The sequence below is a fragment of the Phascolarctos cinereus genome, unplaced genomic scaffold (genome assembly GCF_003287225.1).
Source record: "Phascolarctos cinereus isolate Bilbo 61053 unplaced genomic scaffold, phaCin_HiC Scaffold_4;HRSCAF=312, whole genome shotgun sequence".
Classification (NCBI taxonomy): Eukaryota; Metazoa; Chordata; class Mammalia; order Diprotodontia; family Phascolarctidae; genus Phascolarctos; species Phascolarctos cinereus.
The window spans coordinates 616,672,536-616,695,590 of NW_027555847.1; the positions used below are offsets into that span (position 1 = coordinate 616,672,536).

Genomic DNA, 23,055 nt, shown 5'->3' on the forward strand with positions numbered 1-23,055 from the left:
ATTCTTTGCCACCACAAAAAGAGCTGCTATGAATATTTTTGTACATGTGGGTCCTTTTCCCATTTGTATGATCTCTTTGGGATATAGCCCTAGAAGTGCTATTGCTGGGTCAAAGGGTATGCATATTTTTATAGTTCTTTGAGCATAGTTCAAAATTGTTCTCCAAAATGGCTGCATCATTTCACAACTCCACCAACAATACATAAGCATTCCAATTTTCCCACATCTTCTTCACATTTATCATTTTCCTGTTTTGTCATGTTGGCCAATCTGATAGGTGTGATGTGGTACCTTAGAGTTGTTTTGATTTGCATTTCTCTAATCAATAGTGATTTAGAGCTATATAGTCATACATTTATATGACTATAAATGGCTTTAATTTCTTCATCTGAAAACTGCCTGTTCATATCCTTTGAGCATTTATCAACTGGGGAATGTGGAGGACATTTTAGAGAATTTGTCCAGCTCAGTCTGAGAGTTCTGGGAAAGAACTCTCCTCTCCCACCTCCATCTAATAATTTTTATGCCAATAATAAATGGGGCTTTCCAAAGTATGGGGTCCTCTGAGGGGGACCTAGTCTAAGGACCCCATTTGCCTAGATCTAAGTGTGTTATTGGTTCTAGCTACTATATTTTACTGATGCATGTACAGAATAGGGTGATTAGAATGGTGAGAATATTGAAGAAAAAGAAAGAAATGATAATGTTTAGCTTAGAGAAGAGACCTAGATAGTACACAGTAGTTTTGTTCAAGTATTTAAAAGTCTGTCATCAAAGATATTTGATTTATTTTGTTTGGTCCCAGAGATCAGAACTAAGAAAATGAAGTTGCAGAATTATTGACTTTCGGAAATAAATTCTGTCTCAAATCTTGTTCTGATCCCAAGGACAGGCTACATTCAGAACAATTTGATAATTAGAGCTGTTCAAAATTCAGTGAATAAGCATAGAAGTCCAAGGATTTCCCATTGTTGGAATTCTTCAACCAAAGGTTGAATGGAAAGATGTTGGGAACATAACAGACAGGCTTCTTGTTCATATACAAGCTAAAGTAGACAGATAGGCTCTAGGTCTCCTTCAACTCTTGTTCTGAGAAGCATTTCAGAGGTCAATCAATCAATCAATAAGCACACATTTATTAAGTACACATCCATTATATTTCACGTGTCCGGCACTCTGTGCAAAAAAAAAAAACAAAACTAAAACAGTCCCTGCCCTCAACGAGCTTACATTTTAACAGGGGAAACAGTATTTATATATGTCTATACGTATAAAATATATACACAATCAATATAATAAAATTTAGTAAAAGCTTTCACTAAAATGGTCAAAATAAAATTTTTGCGAGTAGGTAGTAAATTTCAATTGTCTGAAAATTCACTTATATGCATTGCTTTGTTTTCCAATAATGCTGGTTAAATGAGGTATTACTGTATCAAAAAGAGGCTATCATTACAGTTAAGTGAAGTAAGTCATTTGCACAAAAAGGCATCTAACCAAGTGCCAAGATAATGACAAATTGAGCAGAGTATCCCAGGGAAAGAAGTTGTAAAGACTCTAAAATGAGTGTAAAATGTACAACAGCAGTTCAATATGTCAGAGCTTTATTTGGCTGTATTGGGCAGTGCTAATCATTGTTCTCCCTTGTAAAGCACATACAATAATAATCCTCTTTCTTTTGTTTCTTGTTATGGATTCAGCCCATTGGGCACCAAGGGGAACTCAAACTATTAAAAGGTTTAGAAGAATATGACAGAAATATGAAGTGATAAAACTGTTCAGGGTAATCAGCACTAAAGGAAAACAATAGTACCTGTTATGTAAAGTTGTATTCTAATAGCCTAAAAAAGACAAAGATATTGTAGCTATTCTTTAAAATTTGAAAAAAAAAAACCCTGTCCAGAAGCCTGGACAAATATTCAGCTGGATCAATTTCAGCTGAATATGAGAAGCCTCATATTCAGCAGGATCATTTTCAGCTGAACATGAGAAATCTCAAGAAGTGGAATGAGTACTGCCAAGGGGAGACTTTAGAATTGGAACCATTGCTCTCAAAATTGGGTCAGTTTGACCCTCATTTAGAGACGATGGGTCAGAGAAAAAAAATCAATATTGTCATCATGCAGGTTATAAGAATCAGGTAATGTAGACTTATGCATCCTCCTGCTATAACTCAAATTGTTACACTGAGATGCGTGTGTGTTTAAAATATAGACATTCAAAAGTCTCTTTTTTATGCCATTCCAAGAACTTTCTTTATCCACACAAGAAGTTCTTTAAAGCTGGCAGGTATAAAAGAGCACTTTACAGATGGAGGAGATGAAGCAGAGGTTAGGTGACTTGTTAGAGAACACAGGAAGAATTCCAGGCACAGCAAGGGAGTGAAGTTTCATCAAACCTAAAAAGATTCAAAACTGTACATGAAAGGGAATATGAAAGTTGCCTGTATTCTTGGACCTGGGCTTCAAACAACCACTCTGTCAGAATTTTTATTTCGAATTCACAAACAAAATTAAGTATAGGTAAAAAAATAAACAATTTTAAACCTCTGCCAACTGATTTAAATCAGTAAATGTGAATGCTTCTCAGCTGTGCTAATCATCTTATTCCCTCTTTAAGAGCCAATTTTGCAGGTGAAAAATTGGTGAGTTGTCTTCTGATTCAAAGCCCCTGACAAATGCCTTCTGGACAGATGGAAACTGTCAACAATTCTATGAGCTGCTTTTTAAGAAACTCTGAAGATCGATAAATAACCTACATCTGAAGCTGTATGGAATTAGAGAAGAAGAGATCATACTGAATATATATCAATGCTAGGATGATTGAGGCTGTGCCTTTATGAGAATTAATGGAAGGAAAGAGAATGTTTAATTCAGAGAAGAGAAGGTGTAGGAAGGACATGATAGTTGTCTTTAGGTGTCTGAAAAACTGTAATGGGAAGAGGGATAGGACTTTTCAATCCAGGTCATTTAGACCAGAATTAGACATAACAGGTAAAAGTTGCAGGGAAAGTCAGATTTTGGTTCCATATAGGAAAAAAACTTCCCAGTGATTGGAGCTGTCCAAAAGTGAAACAGCAAATAGAATGTATTACATATATATGTGTGTGTGTATGTACACACACATATACACACACATATATACATACACATGCATATACACGTACATATACATATGTATATGTATTATATATTACAAAATGTAGTTACAGATTTAAAATTATATATTATTTATAATTACATAAACTTCCAGATATATTTATATTACAATATAAATACCTTATGCTCAAGTAGAGTTTAGACTAGGAATGCAAAGATGTTCAATATTTTCTGAAGCTGGATTAATTTCCACTTGATGTAAAATGAAAGCTGAAGGAAAGTAGTGATTCTTGTAAGGGTTCAATGTATCAAAATCTGGCTTGGACACAAAACAAAAAATGCCAATCAATATCACAGGGACTGCTGGGAAAGTCCATACTAGATGTTTATTTCGGTTTTGGGTTAAGATCAAACTCTAAACAGGACTGCTGAAAATCTGACCTCATGGCATTTGCATCTAACACAGGGGAAAGTCTGCATGATGAAGAAACATTGGCTCAACTCATTAAAAGGACTTGTGATAGAAGGGGGAAGACCTGCATTTGTCCCTTGTACAGGCAGCTGGATCATAAAACTACCATTATAATACCAACAACACTGTGACCTACACTTCATCTTTTGTATGTCATTCTTGCTACTTGAGAAGCACCCATGACACAGCGGATAAAATGCTGGACCTGGAAATCAGGAAGACCTAGGTTCAAATCTTATTATAGACATACATCAGCTGTGTGACCCTGGGCAAGTAACTTAACTGCCTAAGTTTTCAGTAGTTTCAATCAATTAATCAATCAATCATCAAGGACTTATTAAGTGCTTACTATGTGCCTGGCACTGTGCAAGATGCTGGCGATACAAGTACAAGAAATGCAACAAGCCCTACTTGCAATGAGATTACATTCTAATGAGGGAGACAAGTAAATGTGAAACATATAGATATACATTTATAATATATGTACATATTCACAGGATACAAATACCAAATATCAAAGTATTTAAGTACAAATTAGTTTGGGAGGAGAAGGTCCTGGCAATTACGGGGAAATGGAAAGGCTCCATGTAGAAGATGACCCCTAAGCTTTACATAGCACCTTACCTTTCAAGACTTACATGAAGACTAAATGAGATAATGCATGTCAAGTGTTTTGCAAACCGTAAAGTGGCTATAAATGTTAGTTACTGTTATTATGAAAACAATCATCATAAAATTATATTAATAACTTTCATTTAAATGATATGATTATGTGTTTCTCTGTATAAATACTTGATAAAATACAATGCTCAATCATGCTGAAAATGTTTTTTAAAGTACAAGACAAGAATGATTTTTCTTGCAAAGGATGAAATGAGTTTTTCACAAAATTCCCATCTCTTCCTATACCTCATTTGGGCATAGAGATGACCTTGATTTCTCAAAGATTAAACCAGCAAAAAGCAAGCTCTGACAGACTGTGCAGCACATGAAAGTCTTCCAGGGGCCTGTGACAGGTAATATCTACTTCTTAGGGCCCTTGCTAACAAGCCAGAAGCTCATACCTCATAGGTTTGTTACTATGTGATAAATTCTTTGGCCATGGTTACTCACAAAACAAAGGAAAATACAAAATGACCCTGGAAACTCCCTACGGCTTTTGTAGAAGCAGTGGCAGAGGAAAAAGAAGTCGATTATGCTTAGAGTTGCAGTTTTTAGATTATCAACATTACCTACTGGCACTCTAAATAAACATGCCCAAGGATTAATGAACTGACATCCAAACATATAAACATTAGGGACCGAATTCATACCAATATTGATATCTGTGCTTTTTTCTGCCCCTTCGGTAGTCTGGTGAAGCTTAGGGACTCCTTCGCAGAATAATGTTTTTAAATTTCATTTAAGAGCCTGGTTAAGAGTCTCTTTTCTCCTCTGAATTGGTCCAACTATTCTGGAAAGCAATTTAGAACTATGCACCTAAAATTAATACAGTATATACAGCCTTTGCTTCATCTATACCACTATGAAACTTCTACCAAATGCATTTAAAAAAGAGGAAAAGGAATTATATCCCAAACTGGAAACAAAGTGGATGCTCTCTTATAGCAGAATGGCTAAACACATTATAGTATATAAATTTAATGTAGTATTATTATACCTTAAGAAATGACGAAACGGAAAATTTCAGAAGAAACTAGGAAAAACTTTCTGAACCCATGCAAAGTGAAATGAACAGAAATAGGGGGACAATTTATACAATAGCATTGTAGAGAAAAACAACAGTGAAAGACTTTAGAACTCTGGCCAATGCAATGAAAAAAACGTTACCCACTTCTCAGAGAGATGATAGACTTAAAATACAAAGAGAGATAAACATTTTTGAGCATGGACAAAGTGGGAATTTGTTTTACTGGGACTATGCATGTTATGAGAGTTTTATTTTCCATTTGTGACGTCGGAAGAGATGGTAGTGAGAGGGAGAGATAATTAATACTTGTAGAAACAAATAAACATATTATAATAAAGAACCCTTGCTCTGAATGAAATCCAGCAGACAAATTAAGCATTAGCCAAGTAAGATCACAGGATCGTAGCTCCAGAGCTGAAAGAGACTTTGCAGACCATCTAGTCTCTTTTAAACCTTCTTTTAAACATGAGGAAGACTCAGAGTATTTTTTTAAGTCAAATAAACTGAAAGATTTGCTTTTATCAAGGGCCTGAAGACAATTAAAAAATCAGTTCATGGGATACTGGGTAATTTCCAATCACTGTGTTCATGAACAGTATCTACATGAAGAACACTAAAATAACTATAGCTTATGCACCAACACTGGTTCTAGGAAATAAAGAGATTGAGACACTATACATACATACATACACACACACACACACACACACACATATATGTACATGACTTGTGAGCCCCTCCAAATTCAATCAGTATGTACCTTACTAATTTTTATCAAATGTTTCTCCTTTTCTTTTGAGAGGCAGTGCAGCATAACAGACTGGGCAGCTAGGTGGCACACTGAATAGAGCACTGGGCTTGGAATCAGGAAGACTCATCTTCATGAGTTCAAATTCAGCCTCAGACACTTACTAGCTGTGTGACCTTGGGCAAGTCACTTAACCCTGTTTGCCTCAGTTCCTCATCTGTAAAATGAGCTGGAGAAAGAAATGGCCAAAAAAATAAACAAAACCCCAAAACCAAAAGGGGTCAGAGTCACACACGACTGAAATGACACAACAACAAGGTAGCAGGTGTCAGAAAGTCTTGGATTCATGTCCAGACATTAGCATACACTGGCTATGCTGCATTGGGCAAATCACATAATCTCCCAATGAGGCAAGCAAGTCTCTAAGATCATTCTGTAAGTTAAAAACTGGGTGGCCATCTGCACAGTCATAAGAAATTTTCTCATTAGCAGGATTCCCAATTCTAATGAAGTCATAGGTCTCTTCCCAACCCCTCAAAACGTTCTGTTAGAAACTTAACATAGAACTTTAATACAAATAGCTGAACTTCATTAGTCATTATACCACACATTCAAATTAGAGAGATTGTGATGTAGTGAAAAGAACACTCAATGGCTCTAGAATCAGATAACCTAAGTTAAAATTCCCATTGCTGATATTTCTGTGTGACTTTTTGCACGTCATTTAACCTCATGTGGTGCAGTTTCTTTATCAGTAAAATGGTGGTGGTGGACTCAATGGCCTCTGAGCTCCCTTCCATCTCTAAATCTATGATCCTAATGAATTTTAATTGATAAAATATTACAATACCTCCTTAGTCTTTCCCTCTAGGTGTCTCCATCAGGATTTTTTTTCTCCATTTATCATCACTTAGTTTTTTTTCCCTATGAAAGCTGCCTGTAAGAGTAAGCTGGAGCCAGCTTGAACTGGTTATCCAGATCTGACTGTGAAATTTTCAGCATAAGGCATTTATGCCTTCAAAATAAGCAAACACTCACAAATGGGCCTTGATTTATTTAGTTTTTATTGTCTGGACTTAAGAAAGTGATAGAGAAAATAATGCAGATTAAAGTTAAAAGTTTGTGATAAACAAACAAATAAATTTGGAAAGCCAGTTATTAAGTATTTACCAGCACCACTGGTGGTGTATATTACATTTTTCTGATTCTTCTTTTTTCAGTTTGCCTCATGTCACAGAAGTATTTTCAGGTTGGTTTGTATTTCTACTAATTACATTACAATATTCCCAGCATTAATGTACCTCAGTTTTTCAAACATTTTCCTGCTGTTGGATATTTAAATTCCTTTTAGTTTTTAAAAATTATATATATACTGCTATGGAAAAATTTTAACATATATGTATACATCCATATAGACACACATGCTTATATGTATGAAATGATATATGAGTGTGCTTAAAGAAGCTAACACTTCAAGGGCATATACCTGACAATAAAATTACTAGGTTACAGGATATAATTATTTTTCCCTCTTTTACTGTGTGCCTCCAGACTGTTTTGTACAAAAATTCTATGAATTTGCAATTTCACCACTAAAGAACAACTATGCCTGTTTTTCTAAGCCTTGACAACAATTAGTTTCTTTGACTTTAATCATTTTTTGGTCAATTTGACAGGTGTAATACGGGTGCCTCAAAATTGTTTTAATGAGCATCTCTTAGATTAATGGTCAGGTTGAACATCTTAAAAGTGATTATTAACAATTATGTTTCCTCCTTAAAACTATTCCTACATATTCTTTAATCAAATATCCATTGTGGACTGGGAATTATTACTCTGACTAGTTAATAGTTCCATACATATTTTAGATGTCAAGTTTCAAAATCTTTCATTTTTACTGCAAATATTTTTCAATCTGTTATTTTTCTTCTTTTAATTATATTGGTTTTGTTATACAAAACTAGTTTTAAAGTAGTAAGGTTCACTTATCTTTTTCCAATACTTGTTTCCATTTTCATAGTTTTTAAAAAATCTCTTGTATACCTGAAATACATACTATATTCCATTTTCTTACATCTTTTCTTTTTGAAAAATTTTAAAATGATATGTTGTACAACTGGTATTCACTGGGGTATGTAGTTTAAGATGTGTGTTCAAATTCCTTTCCCATAAAATTGCCAAAAAAATTTATTTGGTTGTTTAAATTCAATTGTATTTTTTTTCCAGTTTTTCAGAATCTCCTTCCTACCTCCTCTTCATTAAGAAGACAACAAAAATGAAATCATTATAAGTATGTGTAGTTAAGCAAAACACATTTCTGCATGTCCAGAAAGGAAAGAAAAGAGAATATGTTTTAATCTGCACTCTGAGCCCATCACTTTTCTACATGGAGGTGGTTGGTATATTTCATCATGAGCACTTTGGAATTTGGTTATTGTATTTATTAAATTCCTACGTCTTTCAAAATTTATCTTAATGATACTGTTATTATTATAAATTCTTCTTCTGGTTCTGTTCACTTAACTTTGCATCAGTTCATACCAATCTTCCTAGTTTTTTTTTCCTGAAACAATCATCATCATTTCTCACAGCAAAATAGTATTCCATCAGTTTCATATATTACAACTTGTTCAGCCATTTCCCAATTGATGGCTACCCCCTCAGTTTCTAATTCTTTATCACCACCAAAAAGAGATGCTATAAATATTGTTTGCACACATATGTCCTTTTTTTCTTTCTTTGATCTCTTCCGGGGACGACCTAGTAGTAGTATTGCTGGGTTAAAGGGTATGCACAGTTTAATATCTTTTTGGGTATAGTGCCAAATTGGTTTCCAGAATGGACCAGTTCACAGCTCTGCCAAGAATGCATTAAGGAATTTATTTTTTCAATGTCCCTACAGAATTTGTCATTTTCCATTTTTTGTTAATTTTGCCCATCAGATGAGTGTGAAGTAATATTTCAGAGAAATGAGTATATTTATAAATCCTTCTCTTGTTTTTTATTTTCTAGGCTTGTTAAATGCTAATTTTTTTTATTACTTTTGGTCAGATGGCTAATATATTCCATTGATCTAGTTGCCTATTTTTGGTGTATAATGATTTTAATGATAACTCTTTTAATATATTTATAATATTTAGGAATACAGTATTCTTTTCCTCTTTAGTGTGGTTATTAATCTTGATTGCCTTTTCCTTTATATATGTTTCATTGTGATATTATATAAAGTAGCTTCTTGTTATTTTCGCTGACATTGTGTTAATTTGTTTGGTTTGTATCCACAATATAATTAGTGTAGGAAACTGCAGGTGAGTAAAACATCTCTACTAATTCATATCTCACCTACTCTGAAAGTTAAAGTCTTGCTGAGTTGTCTGGGGGCACTAAGAGGTTATGAGAGGCATGATGTCATGTATCCACTATATATCAGAGGGAGGACTCCAATCCAAGTCTTCCTGAATCCAAGTTTGACTCTTTTAACTTACAATGCTGCATTGCCCTGCTATCGCATTTAAAATATAAATTAATAAAATTACATTAAATATATAATTTTACTGTAGGAACCAATGTCATTTAAATTTTATTGATCCAACCCTTCTAGGAACACCAGATGAACTTCTATTAGCTAAAATTCTCCTTTACTTTGGTTGTTTTATATTTCTTATTATGACAATCTTTTGTATTCCCAAGTAAGTAAATAGTTGGTGGTATTTATTATTGCAAATGAGGCCTATTTTTATTAAGTCTTGTTGATCTTTATTGGTAGTAAGAAAAAATGATTGTCAATGATTATTTGGGGTTAAACGTACATCGTCTATCTTTGCTCAATTTCTTTATTTTTTCAGATTCTTTTTCGGTTGAGGCATACACTTTTGTCATCTGCAAATAATGGCATTTTAAACTGTCTTGTTTATAACAGCAATTCTTCTAAATTATTTTCCTATATTATTGCAATTTCTAAAATTTCCATTACTATATAGGGTGGAAGCATGGGATAGTGAAAAGAATACTAGCCCCAGAGTCACAGGACTTGGCTTTGAATTCTACCTTTGACACATTCCCTGCGTGACCTTGGCTAAGTTATTAAACCTTCTGGAACTTGTTTCCTTATCTGCAAAATGAAGGGATTGGACTAGATGGCTTCTCATACCCCTTTTAGCTCTTAATCTATGCTCCTCCAATAATGTAGTAAGAGTTACCACCTTTGCTTTGTAACTGTATTTAATGTGAAAATTTCTAATGTTTCTATATAGCATATCATATTGACTCTTGGCTTCAGACAGAAACTTCCTATTCCGAGAAGGAAAAATTTCTCTGTACCTATTCTTTTTATTGTTTTTACAAATAATTAAGTGGTGGGCTTTATGAAAGACTCTGATTCTATTAATATAAATTTTTAAAAGAATTTCATCGAAGTGATTTCTAATAGTAGTAGTTCACAGTAGTAGTTCACATTTGTAAAATACTTCAAGGTTTGCAAGTGCCTTAATTACTTCATTTGCTCCCTCAAACTACCCTTTGAAATACTTGCTATTATTATCCTGATTTTTATAAGGGTGTAAACAGGTTCGGAGAAGGTAAGTGACTTACCTAGAGTCACTGAGCTCATAAGTCTTCTGCATGATTTGAAAATCAAGTCTTTTTGATTTCAAGACCAAAAACTGTCTTCACTAAATCATGCTTCCTCTCACAATTATATTGATAGTGAAAGATGAACTAGCTTTGCATTTCTGGTATGAACCTTGCATGTTCAGAATAATTTTCTTAAAATATTAGTTTTTGCAACTATATTGATCAGCAAAATTGGTCTATAATTTTATTTTTTGGTATTATCTTTATTTGGTTTTTAAAAATCAACACTCTATTTGCATTTTAAATGGTAGTGGGGAATGGTTCATCTTTCATCTTTTCTCTCTTTGTGAATAATCTTTGTATTATTTGTTACTGGAAAACTTGAGACAACTCCAATGTGAAATTCTCCAGACAGAAATTTATTTTGCTTTTCATAGGGTAATGCTTCAATGATTTATCTTTCTCTTCTGCAATTGGTTTATTTAAATTATTCATTTATTGTTACAACAGAGAAATTTAGACTCTTTTAGATATGCATTTATTTCCTTTAATGTTTCTCTCTGTATAGTTGTGGTTAGAATTTACTAATCATATTTTTGATTACTTTTGTGTTTTATATGATAACTGCTTTTTCATTTGTAATTCTGCAGATTTGTAGTTTTTCCTCTCTCTTTTTTGGAAAAATTTTATTGGTCTTTAAAAACCTACAGGTTTTTTTTTTAAATTTGATTGTTATTTTATTTTCTACTCTATATTTGCTTTTACAATTACAATTTCTTTTTTTTAACTTTCCTTTGGATTATTGCTTTTTTCCTTGTATAGTATTTTTAGATAACAAGTTTAATTCATTTATTTTCCCTTATTTTTATATAATATGGTATTCCATTTGCCTTTTCCATTCTAATGCCTTTCAAGAATGTAATTTTCCTGAATGTAGATTATTCTCATAAAATTTTATATAGATGAGAAAGTAAGCATATGGATCTGTACTTATGGCACATTTGCCATTGCATTTTTTGGTCATAATAAAATCTGATTACCCCCTTCTCCCATGTCTTTGGTATTTTCTTCTTCTTCATCTCTCATGAAAATTGATTTTTAAATGCATAACAATTGTGCCACCTTCATAATAGACCTCCTCTATGCCTATTCAGTCTAATTCAGCCACTTTGTCCTAACTTTCTTTTCTTCAGTAAAATTTCACTACTTCTATAAGTACAGCTGAGATATGATGCTAAGAAGCTAAATGTGGAGGCTCCATTGTTTTCAATGGTGAAAAAATTCTTTTAATGCTCCCATTTCTCTCTAAAACAATAAAAGTGTCTTTTTAATGCCAATTTTTTTCCCAGAGATATTGTATGGCCATGGATCATGAAAAACTGAATTTGAGGATTACCCAAAGGGTAATTTAGAGGCACATGGTTGGAGCAAGCAGCCCACCATACATTATAAGCAAGGAATTATGAAGGAGAACTAGTGTAAATGATGGGAAGAAAGAAAGAAAAAGAAAGCATGAAAAGAAGAACAAAAGAAAGGAAGGAAGGAAAGAAGGAGTAGGATAGAATTGAAAACTGGACTGGCTATGGGACTGAGAGTGAGGGATAGCCAATGTACAACCAGTGTTATTCATTTGTCTCTAATGATGTGAACAGACCTCAAAGGAGACCAACAGCACACTGTGTATATCCTCTATGATAATTCAATGGGAGGACATGTTTGATATTTGGCTGGGGAAGTATGGATGAGTATGGTTTGCATTATGGAGGAAATAGCCACATCAGTGGGATGTGATAGTCATTTGATTATAGCTATTTTGGGTGGGAGGTTGACTTGGGATTCAATGGTGCTGTTTACTGCTGATGAATTAATTCCCTATATCAGTGTAGATCAGTTACTGTTCTTTCACGTATGGTGGATATACTTTTTTTTCCCTAAGAACAGCTTTATTTGCATCCCAAAGTTATACATGCTATTTTCTTAGAAATTGTTATTTTTTTAACTCAATTTTTTTTAGGTTTACTACATATGTAGTTGTACAACTTTTGCTAATGTTATTGTTACTTAATTCTTATTTCACTGCATCATGGTATAAACATAAAATATGTGAAATTTATTCCACCTGGAATCCAAGAAGAGTTTCTCTATGACTTCATATATGATCAGTTTTTGTGAGCATTTCATCTGTACTGAAAAGAACACACATTGTCTGATTTTCCCACTTAGGTCTATCTATTCAAACTATTCAATTCAACTTATTACATAGTTTAAATCTATGATTTCTTCATTGATAATCTTTTTAAGTTGTCACACTTTGAAAATGAAGGGTTAAGTTTTCTAAATATGATAATGGTTTTGTCTATTTTTTCTATCAATGATAACTCTTGTTAGGTTAATTTAATTGTTAAATTAAATGACCATGGGGCAACTCATTGGCACAGTGGAAAGAGCAACCAGCCCTAGAGTCAGGGGGATCTGAGTTCAAATACGGCCTCAGACATTTACTAGCTGTGTGACCCTGGGCAAGACACTTAACCCTGATTACCACCCTCCCAAAAATATAAATGACCATAAATTACAAACTTACATATTGGTAATTTATTTTTTCTTTTACCACTATATTATTAAACCCTAGCTCATTTCTCTCAATTTTACTTCTAATATAAATTTTACCTTAGTAGATACCAGAATGCCATTCCACTTTTTCTGAACTTGAAGTTAATATGAAATATTTCAGACAAACCTAAATGTTAATCTAACTATATCTTTTTTACATCAAATGTGTTTTCTGTAAGAAAGTACTTTCCTCTATATATCCCTTTATTTTAATTGGAGAAAGACCATTCACATTTATTGTTATAAGTAATGAATATACCTGATTTTCAGACAGTCTCTCATTGTTTCTGATATTATGCAGAGGGAATAAAATCCATCTTCATATTCTACAACTATTTCATCTACTAACAATAACAAATAAAATAAGTTATAATTCTATTTATTTAGACAACTGTATCTTATCCTTCCACTAGTTTTAATTCTTTTTATGACAGATGAAGTTTTGCCTTTTTATTATCAACTCTTTCACTTCCTGTAATCCCCTATCCCCTTCTTTTGCTTTGGTCTCTTATCCCAGCCTTTTCTTTTTGTTAGTAAGTTGGATGTATTTTTAGTGTTCTTTATCCTTCTGTATACACATTTTTATCTGAAATAGTAGTTTGAGTATTTTGATTAACATTCAGTTTATATACCTTATTCATATATGTATATTTTCATATATCAAATATAGTATATTATTCATATATAATTCACACATATGAATATATTAATGAGCTATTCACATCTATGAACATATTCATATATATTACTAATATATATGATTAAAGTATGTAAACTTCCTTAAGGGTAAAATAAAGTTTTGTTTAGAAAAGTACACATTACAATCAACATGAAAGAACAAAAATGCTAAAATAATATCCATATTTACCAACAAAAAAAAGTCTTTAATAGAAAGGAGGAACGAGAGACAGAGAAAGAATTTTGCATTCTTGGGACTGCCTGTTCTTTTTCCTTTTGTTTTTCATCTCTGATTAGCAAATGCTTGCCATTGTTAGGAAATATGGGTGCATATATGGATTACATCTCTACTATGATTGGTAGACAAAACTCTAGACGAGAAACCACTTCCTACAAATGCAGATCTGTTATATGTCTATAAATGTACATGTGTACTACATGACTGTATATAAATACAAGCACAATCAGTTATAAGATTTATTTTTGGCAATTACAAATCATTTAATTAACTTGGATTTCTTCATTTAGAGCCTTTAGGAGTCTATTTCATTGTGGTTTTTTGTTGATAAATTCTTTCAGGTTTTGTTTGTATTTGAGGAGAATTCTGTTTTCAATTGGTTTGATCATGTCTGAGGGGAATATAGCTGTGGGGTCCAATTCTTTTAACATTTTCATATGTTTTTATCCAACTCTGATGTTTTTCCTTTGTTGTTTTAAAAGACTCTGATGTTAATGTAACTGGTATTTTAAACCATGTAACTTTTTTGTTGCTGTACTTGCCGGCTATAAAAAAATTAGCCTTGTTGAATAGTATTAGCTGTTTTCTCCATTCTGGAAAAATTTTCTCCCATTTTGTCTTTGAATATCATATTAATTTTTTAAAAATTGTATCGTCTGCCACACCAATTAATCTAATAGTTAAACTTTCTCCTTTATCTTTCAAATGTTATTTTGTCCTATAGATACATTAATAGCTTATTTAGATATGTTCCTAGTTACATTTTTCTTCAATTTTATTTTTATCTATTAATTTTTGTTTAATTTCATTTATTTTCTTGTTTGGGGCTTCCATGGATGGATGTGTATGTGTACGAAAATACATATATATATATATATGTATATATATATATGTATATGTGTATGTATATATGTGTGTGTATATATATGATATATATGCATGTAAATTAATAAATTCTAGTGGCTTCCTATTGCCTCTAAGATCATAAACAAATTCCTCCAATTGAATTTTCAAGTACTTCACAAACTGGACCCAAAGGATCTTTCCAGATTCATGTAGGTCAAACTAGCCTTAACTCTGTTCTCCATACTTTGCACTTCATATCCTTTCTCTATGTCTCTTCACTGGCCACTTCCCATCTGGGCAATACCTTTTTTCTCCCTCTCCACCTTCATGCATCCCTCACTTCCTTCAAGATACTGCTCCATCACCATCTTATACACTAGGCCTTTCTAGAATTCCCAAATGCCAGGGCTCTCCCCTGTCCTGATATTTAACTACCTCATATTTATTTTGCATTCATTCTTTATGTAATTATATATGTACATGTTATCTCTCCCCAACAGAATGCAATCTCCTTGAGAGAAGGATATGTTTTATTTTTGTTGTTGTTGTTTTTATTCCTAGCACTTCGCACAGTATTTAGTTCATAGTAAATATTTAGTTCCTGCTGATCAACTGAAAAATCTTATTACCTTCATTTTACAGGTCAAGAAACTAAAGGGAACCCAGATGACCTCATTCTTCTCCCTCCATAGCAAGGATCACAAGATCTGGCTCTTTGGTACCCTCCTCATGTTTGTGTGTTCCAGTTTTTGTCATTTCTTTTTAAATTGCTACCAGTCTCCTCTTTGGATTAAGTTCTCCACCATTAACTCAGCCTTGAGGAGATAATGACTTGGTTAGTTTCCTTTGCTTTCTTACTCTGATCTCAAGAAACAGCACATAAACATTTATTAGATTTTTAAGGGTTATTACTACACACCACCTATTGTGATTCCCAACTCTGCCATTCATTACCTGAAAATGGGCAAATCACTTAATTTCCCTATGACTCAGTTTTCTCATCTATGAAATGATGGGCTTGTACTCGAACATATCTTTGCTCTTCCAACTTTAAAATCCTATGAGACAACACAAAAAAGGAGTATTTTCCCTCCTCTTTTTTTTTGGTTTGAATCTGTGATTTTACTTATTTAGGAAACTCCCTTTACCAATATAGATCAGATACTATTTTGTAATTTATACTCTGAGAAAGTTGGCTGGGACACTGAGAGTTTATATAACTTGCCCAGAATCACATAGCCAGTTTCTATTTAGAGATAAGACTTCAGTATAACTGAGTCTTGCTTAGTTAGAGGGCAGCTCTTTATTTATTATGCCATACTTCCTCTCACATGGGTATTATAATAACACACTCAAGGTAGATGTTTATAAATTGTAGAGGGCCTATAATTCTGGTGATCTGGGAATCTCTTTCCTGACATCTTTCTTCCATGTCTTATGCTAGGAATAAGACTTGGGGGTATAGACTTAACAGTCATATCTCTGGCTCCAAAGGTCTTTTTTGCTTGAATAATTCTAAATCATTTTCTAAAATGGATGAATCAATTCTAAACTCCACCAACACTCTGTTAATGTGCCTGTCTTTCCACAACGCCTCCAACACAGGTAGTGAGTTGATTTTTTTTCTTTTGAACAGAGTATTATTTAGAACCTATGTGAGTCAATCAATCAATAAGCATTTATTAAGTGTCTACTATATACTATATGGGCATTGTGCCAAACTCGGGATACAAAGGAAGGAAAAAGACAGTTCTTGCTATTGAGGAGCTCACAATCTAATGGGTTATTTATAAGCAAACAAACATACAAACAAGCTACATATAGGAAAATAGAAAAGAAATAACAGATGGAAGGATTAGGAGTGATTGAGAAAAATTTATTGGAGAAGGTGAGATTTTAACAAGGACTTGAAGGAAGCCAGAGAAGCCAGAAGGTGGAGATGAAGAGGAAGAACATTCCAGGTATAGGAGGCAACCAGTGAAAATACTTGGAGCAGAGAGATGTGAATGTCTCATGTAAGTTGTAAAAAAAGACTGGCAAAGTGCTAGGTGTTGAAGGGCTTTGAATGCCATCAAACCAAGGATTTTTTGTATTTGCTTCTGGAAGTGATAGAGAGCTTCTGGATTAATTGAGTAGGGAGGTGACATGGTTGGACCAGAACTTTAAGAAAATAACTTTGGTAGCTGATTGGAGAGCAAATCATAGTGGAGAGAGACTTAAGGCAGGAAGACCAACCAGTAGGCTATTTCAGTAGTTCAGGCATGAGGGGATGAAGGCCTGGCTGCAGTATCAGAGAAGAGAAGGGGGCATATTCAAGAGATGTTACCAAGGTGACATCATCTGGTCTTGGCAACAGATTGGATATGAGGAAGTGAGCGACAGTAAACAGTTGAGGAGGACACTTAAGTTGAAAGCCTGGGGGACAGGGATGATGGCGGTACCCTAGACAAAAATAAGGAAGTTTGGAAGGGGGGAGGTGTTGGGGGGAAAGATAATGAATTTGGTTTTGGACACATTGAGTTTAAGGTATCTACTGGACATTTAGTTTGAGATGTCTGGTGGACAGTTGGGGGTATGAGACTAGAGGTCAGTGAAGAGGTTAAGGCAGGATAGTTAAATCCAAGAATCATCAGCATAGACATGTTAATTAAATCAATGGGAGCTAATGAGAAGTAAATAGAGGGAGAAGAGAAGAATCCAGGATAGAGCCCTGTGGGACACTCCCAGTTAAGAGACTGAGGAGAGGTCATATAGGTAAGAGGAGAACCAGGAGAGAGTGGTGTCCTGAAAACTCAGGTCTTCTGACTCTAAAACTATTTCTATTTTTTTCATACCACGTCACTCTCTAAGGGTTCCTTCCTGAAATAAGATGCTATGCTTCTTTTAATCTCTATGGTTTGGTCTCTTACTTTATGCTTTAAGAGAAATGGTTGCAACCTTCCAGTCCAGAGGTATCATCCCTAACTGGGGAGAGGAAGAAAAAGTCCCTGACATCAACCAGCACTGTCATTAGTACTCCCTTCCTATAGGAACTCTCCTTCTTAGTTTTCCAGATTAGCCATGTGAAAATAGAGAAATTTATTAAAGAAGTGATCAGTTCTCAAAAAGTTTTAAGCCTGAAAAGAAAGCATATGTTTCCCTCACCCTCAGTTCTCTGGCTATAGAGCTGGAAAATCCATGTCTTAGTTTCCCTAACTCCATGGATAGCAAAGGCCCTTTCCTATGTAGATTTCTAGGTTTTGTCCTCTAGGGTTACAGGTATCCTGCCTTAAATTATACCTCCTCCCTCACCCACTCCTAGAGATCTCCCTGGAGTGGTTTTTGTTTTTCCAGTGACTCATCCTCTTTATACTGGCTCTTCTGACCAGTAAGAACTGAATAATTAGCCTTACCCTTTGAGGTAAAGTTGGCTCTTGCATCTACTTCCCTAAAATGATGTAAGGATCATTTTCTTTCATAATCACACAAAATTTCAGAGTTAGAATCTCTGCCATATCTGAAAAGAATCCCCAGGATAATATACCCAGGTGGTCATCCAACCTGTGCCGGAAGACACCCAACAACAGGGAACTCACCACCTCCCGAGGCTGCCCATTCCTCTTTTTTTTTTTTTTTGGGTGAGGCAACTGTGGTTAAGTGACTTGTCCCAGGGTCACACAGCTGATAAGTGTCAAGTATTTGAGCTCAGGTCCTCTTGACTCCAAGGTCAGAGCTCTATCTATTGCACCACCTAGTTGCCCTACCCATTCCATTTCTGAATAGCTCTGTGATGAAGTTTTCATGATATCAAACCTAAATTTGCTTTCTGCAAATTACTTTTGATTCTTCCCTCTAGGACCAAATAAAATTTCACTAATTCATTTCACATGACAATCCTTCAAATATTTGGAGAAAAAAAACCCCAACTCTACCATTCTATCCTATACCTCACCAAATCTTCTCTTCTGCAGGCCCCAATCTTCCCAGTTCCTTCAACTGACTCCTCTGAGATGAACACAAGAACCATTATGGTGGTCCTCCTCTGGACATTCTCCAGCTCATCACTGTTCCTGTTCGGAGGCATCCAGAACTAAATACAATACTTCAGAAGTGGTCTACTCAGAGGTGTAACTTTTCCAGAGAAGGCATGACCCGGAACAAAGTTCAAGTTACTTTGATGTTCCCAGGTAATTCCAAACACTCTGCTCTTCAGTTGCTACTGGCTTTCTCCCCATTCTATTCATAGGTCTACTAAGTAGGGTGGCTTACTTTTATTAAGGATCACGCTTAGAAAATGTTTTAACATAATAATTCCATAATAACAGATTCGATAGACAATATCCACTAGCCTAGGGATTCCAATAACTGCTTGGCACACTGGTAAGAAATGTGCCATATTAACAATAAATCTGCTTCAAGGTGCCCAATTCAATTCAATAAATATTTCTTAAAGATTTCTTTATGTGAACACTAGTAATAATAATAAGAACAATAATAGCATTTATACAGCACTTTAAGGTTTGCAAAGTGCTTTATATGTATTATTTTATCCTCATACAACCCTGGGAGGTGGGTGCTAATATTATCCCCATGTAATGGATGAGGAAACTGAGGCAAGCTTGCCCAGGGTCACATAGCTAGTGTCTGAAGTCAGATTTGAACTTAGGGCTTTTCTTAATCCAGATCCAATGCTCTGTCTATTGTGTGTCCCTTAGCTGTTTCACCAGGAACAAAAACACAAAACCAAAACAGAACCTACCTCAAAGAGGTATCATTGCACTGCAGGAAAGTCACATAACACAAAGCAAATACAAAGTAGGTGGAAAGTAATTGCAGGGGGAAAGTGCTAACATGAGGGTGGGGATGAGATAGCAAAGGCTTTATTTAGGATTTATTGGTAGTTGTTAAGTAGGAAAGAAAATTAAGATAAAATGGGGGATTTTTTAAGAAAAACTGTTTACCTCCATATGATAATTTTCAAATGGATGGCTACGTAGAACCATGATTCATGCCTCTAAAGGATCCTGCAGAATATCATTTTCATCTCACTAACATCTATATGGTGCTCGGTTAGTTTTATGTAGTTTTATTTAGGGGTAGAAGCATTCAAGGCATTGTCCTCAAGCAGCAAGCATACCAATAACAGGCTGGAGAAGTCCCCAACTCCCTCAAACTGTGCATCCCAAATCTCTCTTCCCTTTCCCCCAGTCTTGGCATACTCGTTTCTTCCTGGATTTCTCAAATCCCTTGCCTTGGAAACTGACAAATACTAATGGTTGGCTAAAATCAGAGCAAAGTGGCTTATGGTGTGGCCTTGGCTCACCTACATATAACATTTAGAATCTCGCTAAAGTAAGCTCATCACGGAGGGGTTACTTCAAGCATTACTTCAAGAAAAGGTAGGGAGAGAAGGCATCCAGCAAGCGAAAGAGTATAAAATATTTTGGATACTGCATACTTTACCAGTTATGTCATGCTGTTTGAATGACTCACTGTAGATCTGATACTGATTTGGACAATGTTTCTTCAGCCATTTGCAGACATCCTGCTGGGTCCACAGAGCCACTGGTTTTGACAGCTTCACTGTGCCAGACTGTAAACACATAGAGGAAAAAGAAAACCCATTAAAGACAGCACCATGCTTTGAAAGGCACTGCAATGAAATTCATTTATAATCCATTAATTCATTGGTTTATAGGCTATAAAGCTGCAATGGGCTTTTGAGATGAACTAGTCTAAGCTCTACATTTCACAGCTGGAAAAATTGAGGACCACACACATGAAGTGACTTCTCCAAGGTCACACAGGTAAGAAGCAGTGAGGCAAAATTCAACACTGATCTTACACTGAGGCTAGTATTCTTGCCACAATACCACCTTGCCTCTCCTATATTCAACTCACCTCAACATGTAATAAGCATCTAATGCGTGAAAGGATGATAAACAAGGATGAAAATGGCAGGGTGCCTACCTGTAAAGAGTTTACTATCTAAAAACAGTACAAAAGCAGCAAATAAGTCTGATGCACTGTGCTAAGTGCAAATGATCACAAGAATAGTTTGATCCAACATCTTCCTTTCAAAGATTAAGAAATTGAGTCCTGAAAAGGGCATAGCGACTTCCCAAGGTCACTGAGGTAGTAAGTTTCAAAGCTGAGTATGTAACTCCAAATCCAGACATCTTTCACTACATCAAAGTGCTAGCAATTAAAAATTGGGGGGGGGCAGATGAAGGAGAGGGAGAGAAAAGAGGGAAGGAGAGGAGGAGGGAGAGAAATCATTTACATCTGAGAAAATTTGGGGAGGTTTTCTTCCTTGGAAGGAGGAAGTGAACAGGTCTTGAATGATTTTGGTTGGCAGAAATACAGAAAAGACTACATTCTAGAGATGTAAAAAGTCACTTAGTTCAAACCCTAGCCTGGAAGGGGATGGTCAAGGGCATTCACAGACTATCTCCAGTTTATCCCTAGTCCACAGCATTTCAGGAAGGAGAGGCAGCTGCACAGTCAATATGGAGGCTTAGTTGACATAATCAGAGGATTATAGATTTAGAGCTTGAAGGGACCTTAGAGACCATTGCATCTACTCCCTCCCATTTTACAGATTAGGAAACTGTGACATGGAGAGGTAAAGTGTTTTGCCTAGAGCCAACAATTAATCTGAGATTGGATTTGATCCCCCATCTTCTTGACTCTAAGTCCAATGCTTTATCCACAATACCTCTATATGTGAAGTATATATTACTATAGGTAAAGTCCTCTGCAAACATTAATACCAATTATCTTTGTTATTTATCATTTTGTAACATTTTTGTTGGATCTAATAACATGCTACATGGCTTCAGTAAAACTATCTACCCAGCCTATAATTCTATCGATCACAACGTCATTCAAAGAGACTTTATGGGAAAGCAAGATTTCCCTCCATTGTGCTGTCTTCAAAGGCTAGGGTTGTAGCCCAAATTTCCTTGCTATTAAGAACCTCCAGTGTACCCTGAACACAATTTAGCACTGACCCAAATCTCCAGACAATTCCTAGAAATACCCACTTTTCTCCAAGTCAGCAAGAATTTCTTCAGCCCCCCACCCCGACCCCCCACTTCAGTGCCTTAAGAAGGCACTTTGGCATGAAGTTCCTGATTGCTGGAGTTATTCGCCCAATGGTATTCAGCATTTGCTGAAAAACACTGCAGTTTTGTGTTCTAGCGCAATCCAAGCCCTGTGAAACAGTCTATTTATCAAGCCGTCTTGGAGTGTGTGTGATAAATGAGAAACATTTTTTTCCAAGTTTCAACACTGGCCTGATGAAAGAAGGGATTGGTACTTGGTTCATTATCTTGCTTAGCACAAAAAATTGGTGAGCTTCTGATTGGCTCCTTCGTAGCCTACAGGAGTGCTTTTTTGTTACAACTGGTAATGCTAAGGCTGACTTCCTCAGCACCTCAAAAGACAGATGATCTTGCTGGCATAGGTATTCCCTCCCTTGATGCAGATCACAACCCCTTACATGCCCTAGTGGATGCTCTTTAAGAGTTGCTGTTACTGAAAAATTAATCATCTCATAGCTTGCCTTCTGGTACCGAGTCTCTCTATACTTACACCCTATACTAAGCCCATTGTCAGGCCTGCACCCAAAGTCTTTCCAGTTTTGTAGCACTTGCACTCCATTGTCTTGGACTTCTGGAGCCAACGGGTAGGATGTTTACCTCCATGCCATGATGATTCAGCGAAATAAAATTTCAGTGGAGGAATACAGACTTATGAATGATTGAACATATTTAGTTTATGTTTATTTATTTTGTCTACTTTATATAGTTTTAATAATCACTCAACAAGCATTTAATAAGTGCCTATGATGTACCAGGAACTATGCTAAGTTCTGGGAAAACAAAGAAGGCAAAAGACAGGTCTGGTTCTTGAGGAGCTCACAGTCTAAAGTTTCTAACAGCAACTTGTTCTTTTGGACATTTCCCCCAATACAAGAAGCAGTTCTTCATCATCACAATCAACTTTATAAGCTGGTGATCTGGTTCATCATTTAATGTAATCTTAGCTTAGTAAAAGAGTCTGTTCTCCTGATTACAAGTGCTGAATGATACATGCTTATGTGACCTATTTAAATAG

The 23,055-nt window shown here is 35.1% G+C and overlaps 1 protein-coding gene across 2 annotated transcripts in view; it reads right to left on the minus strand.

Annotated features, from left to right (window-relative positions):
* Positions 1 to 23,055, minus strand: part of SAMD12 (sterile alpha motif domain containing 12) — a 514,242-nt gene that overhangs the window by 269,107 nt on the left and 222,080 nt on the right. For both annotated transcript variants that reach the window (XM_020975533.2, XM_020975534.2), the window contains exon 3: positions 20,398 to 20,527. In XM_020975533.2, coding sequence (XP_020831192.1) covers positions 20,398 to 20,527 — 130 coding nt within the window. The remainder of the gene's footprint in view (positions 1 to 20,397; positions 20,528 to 23,055) is intronic.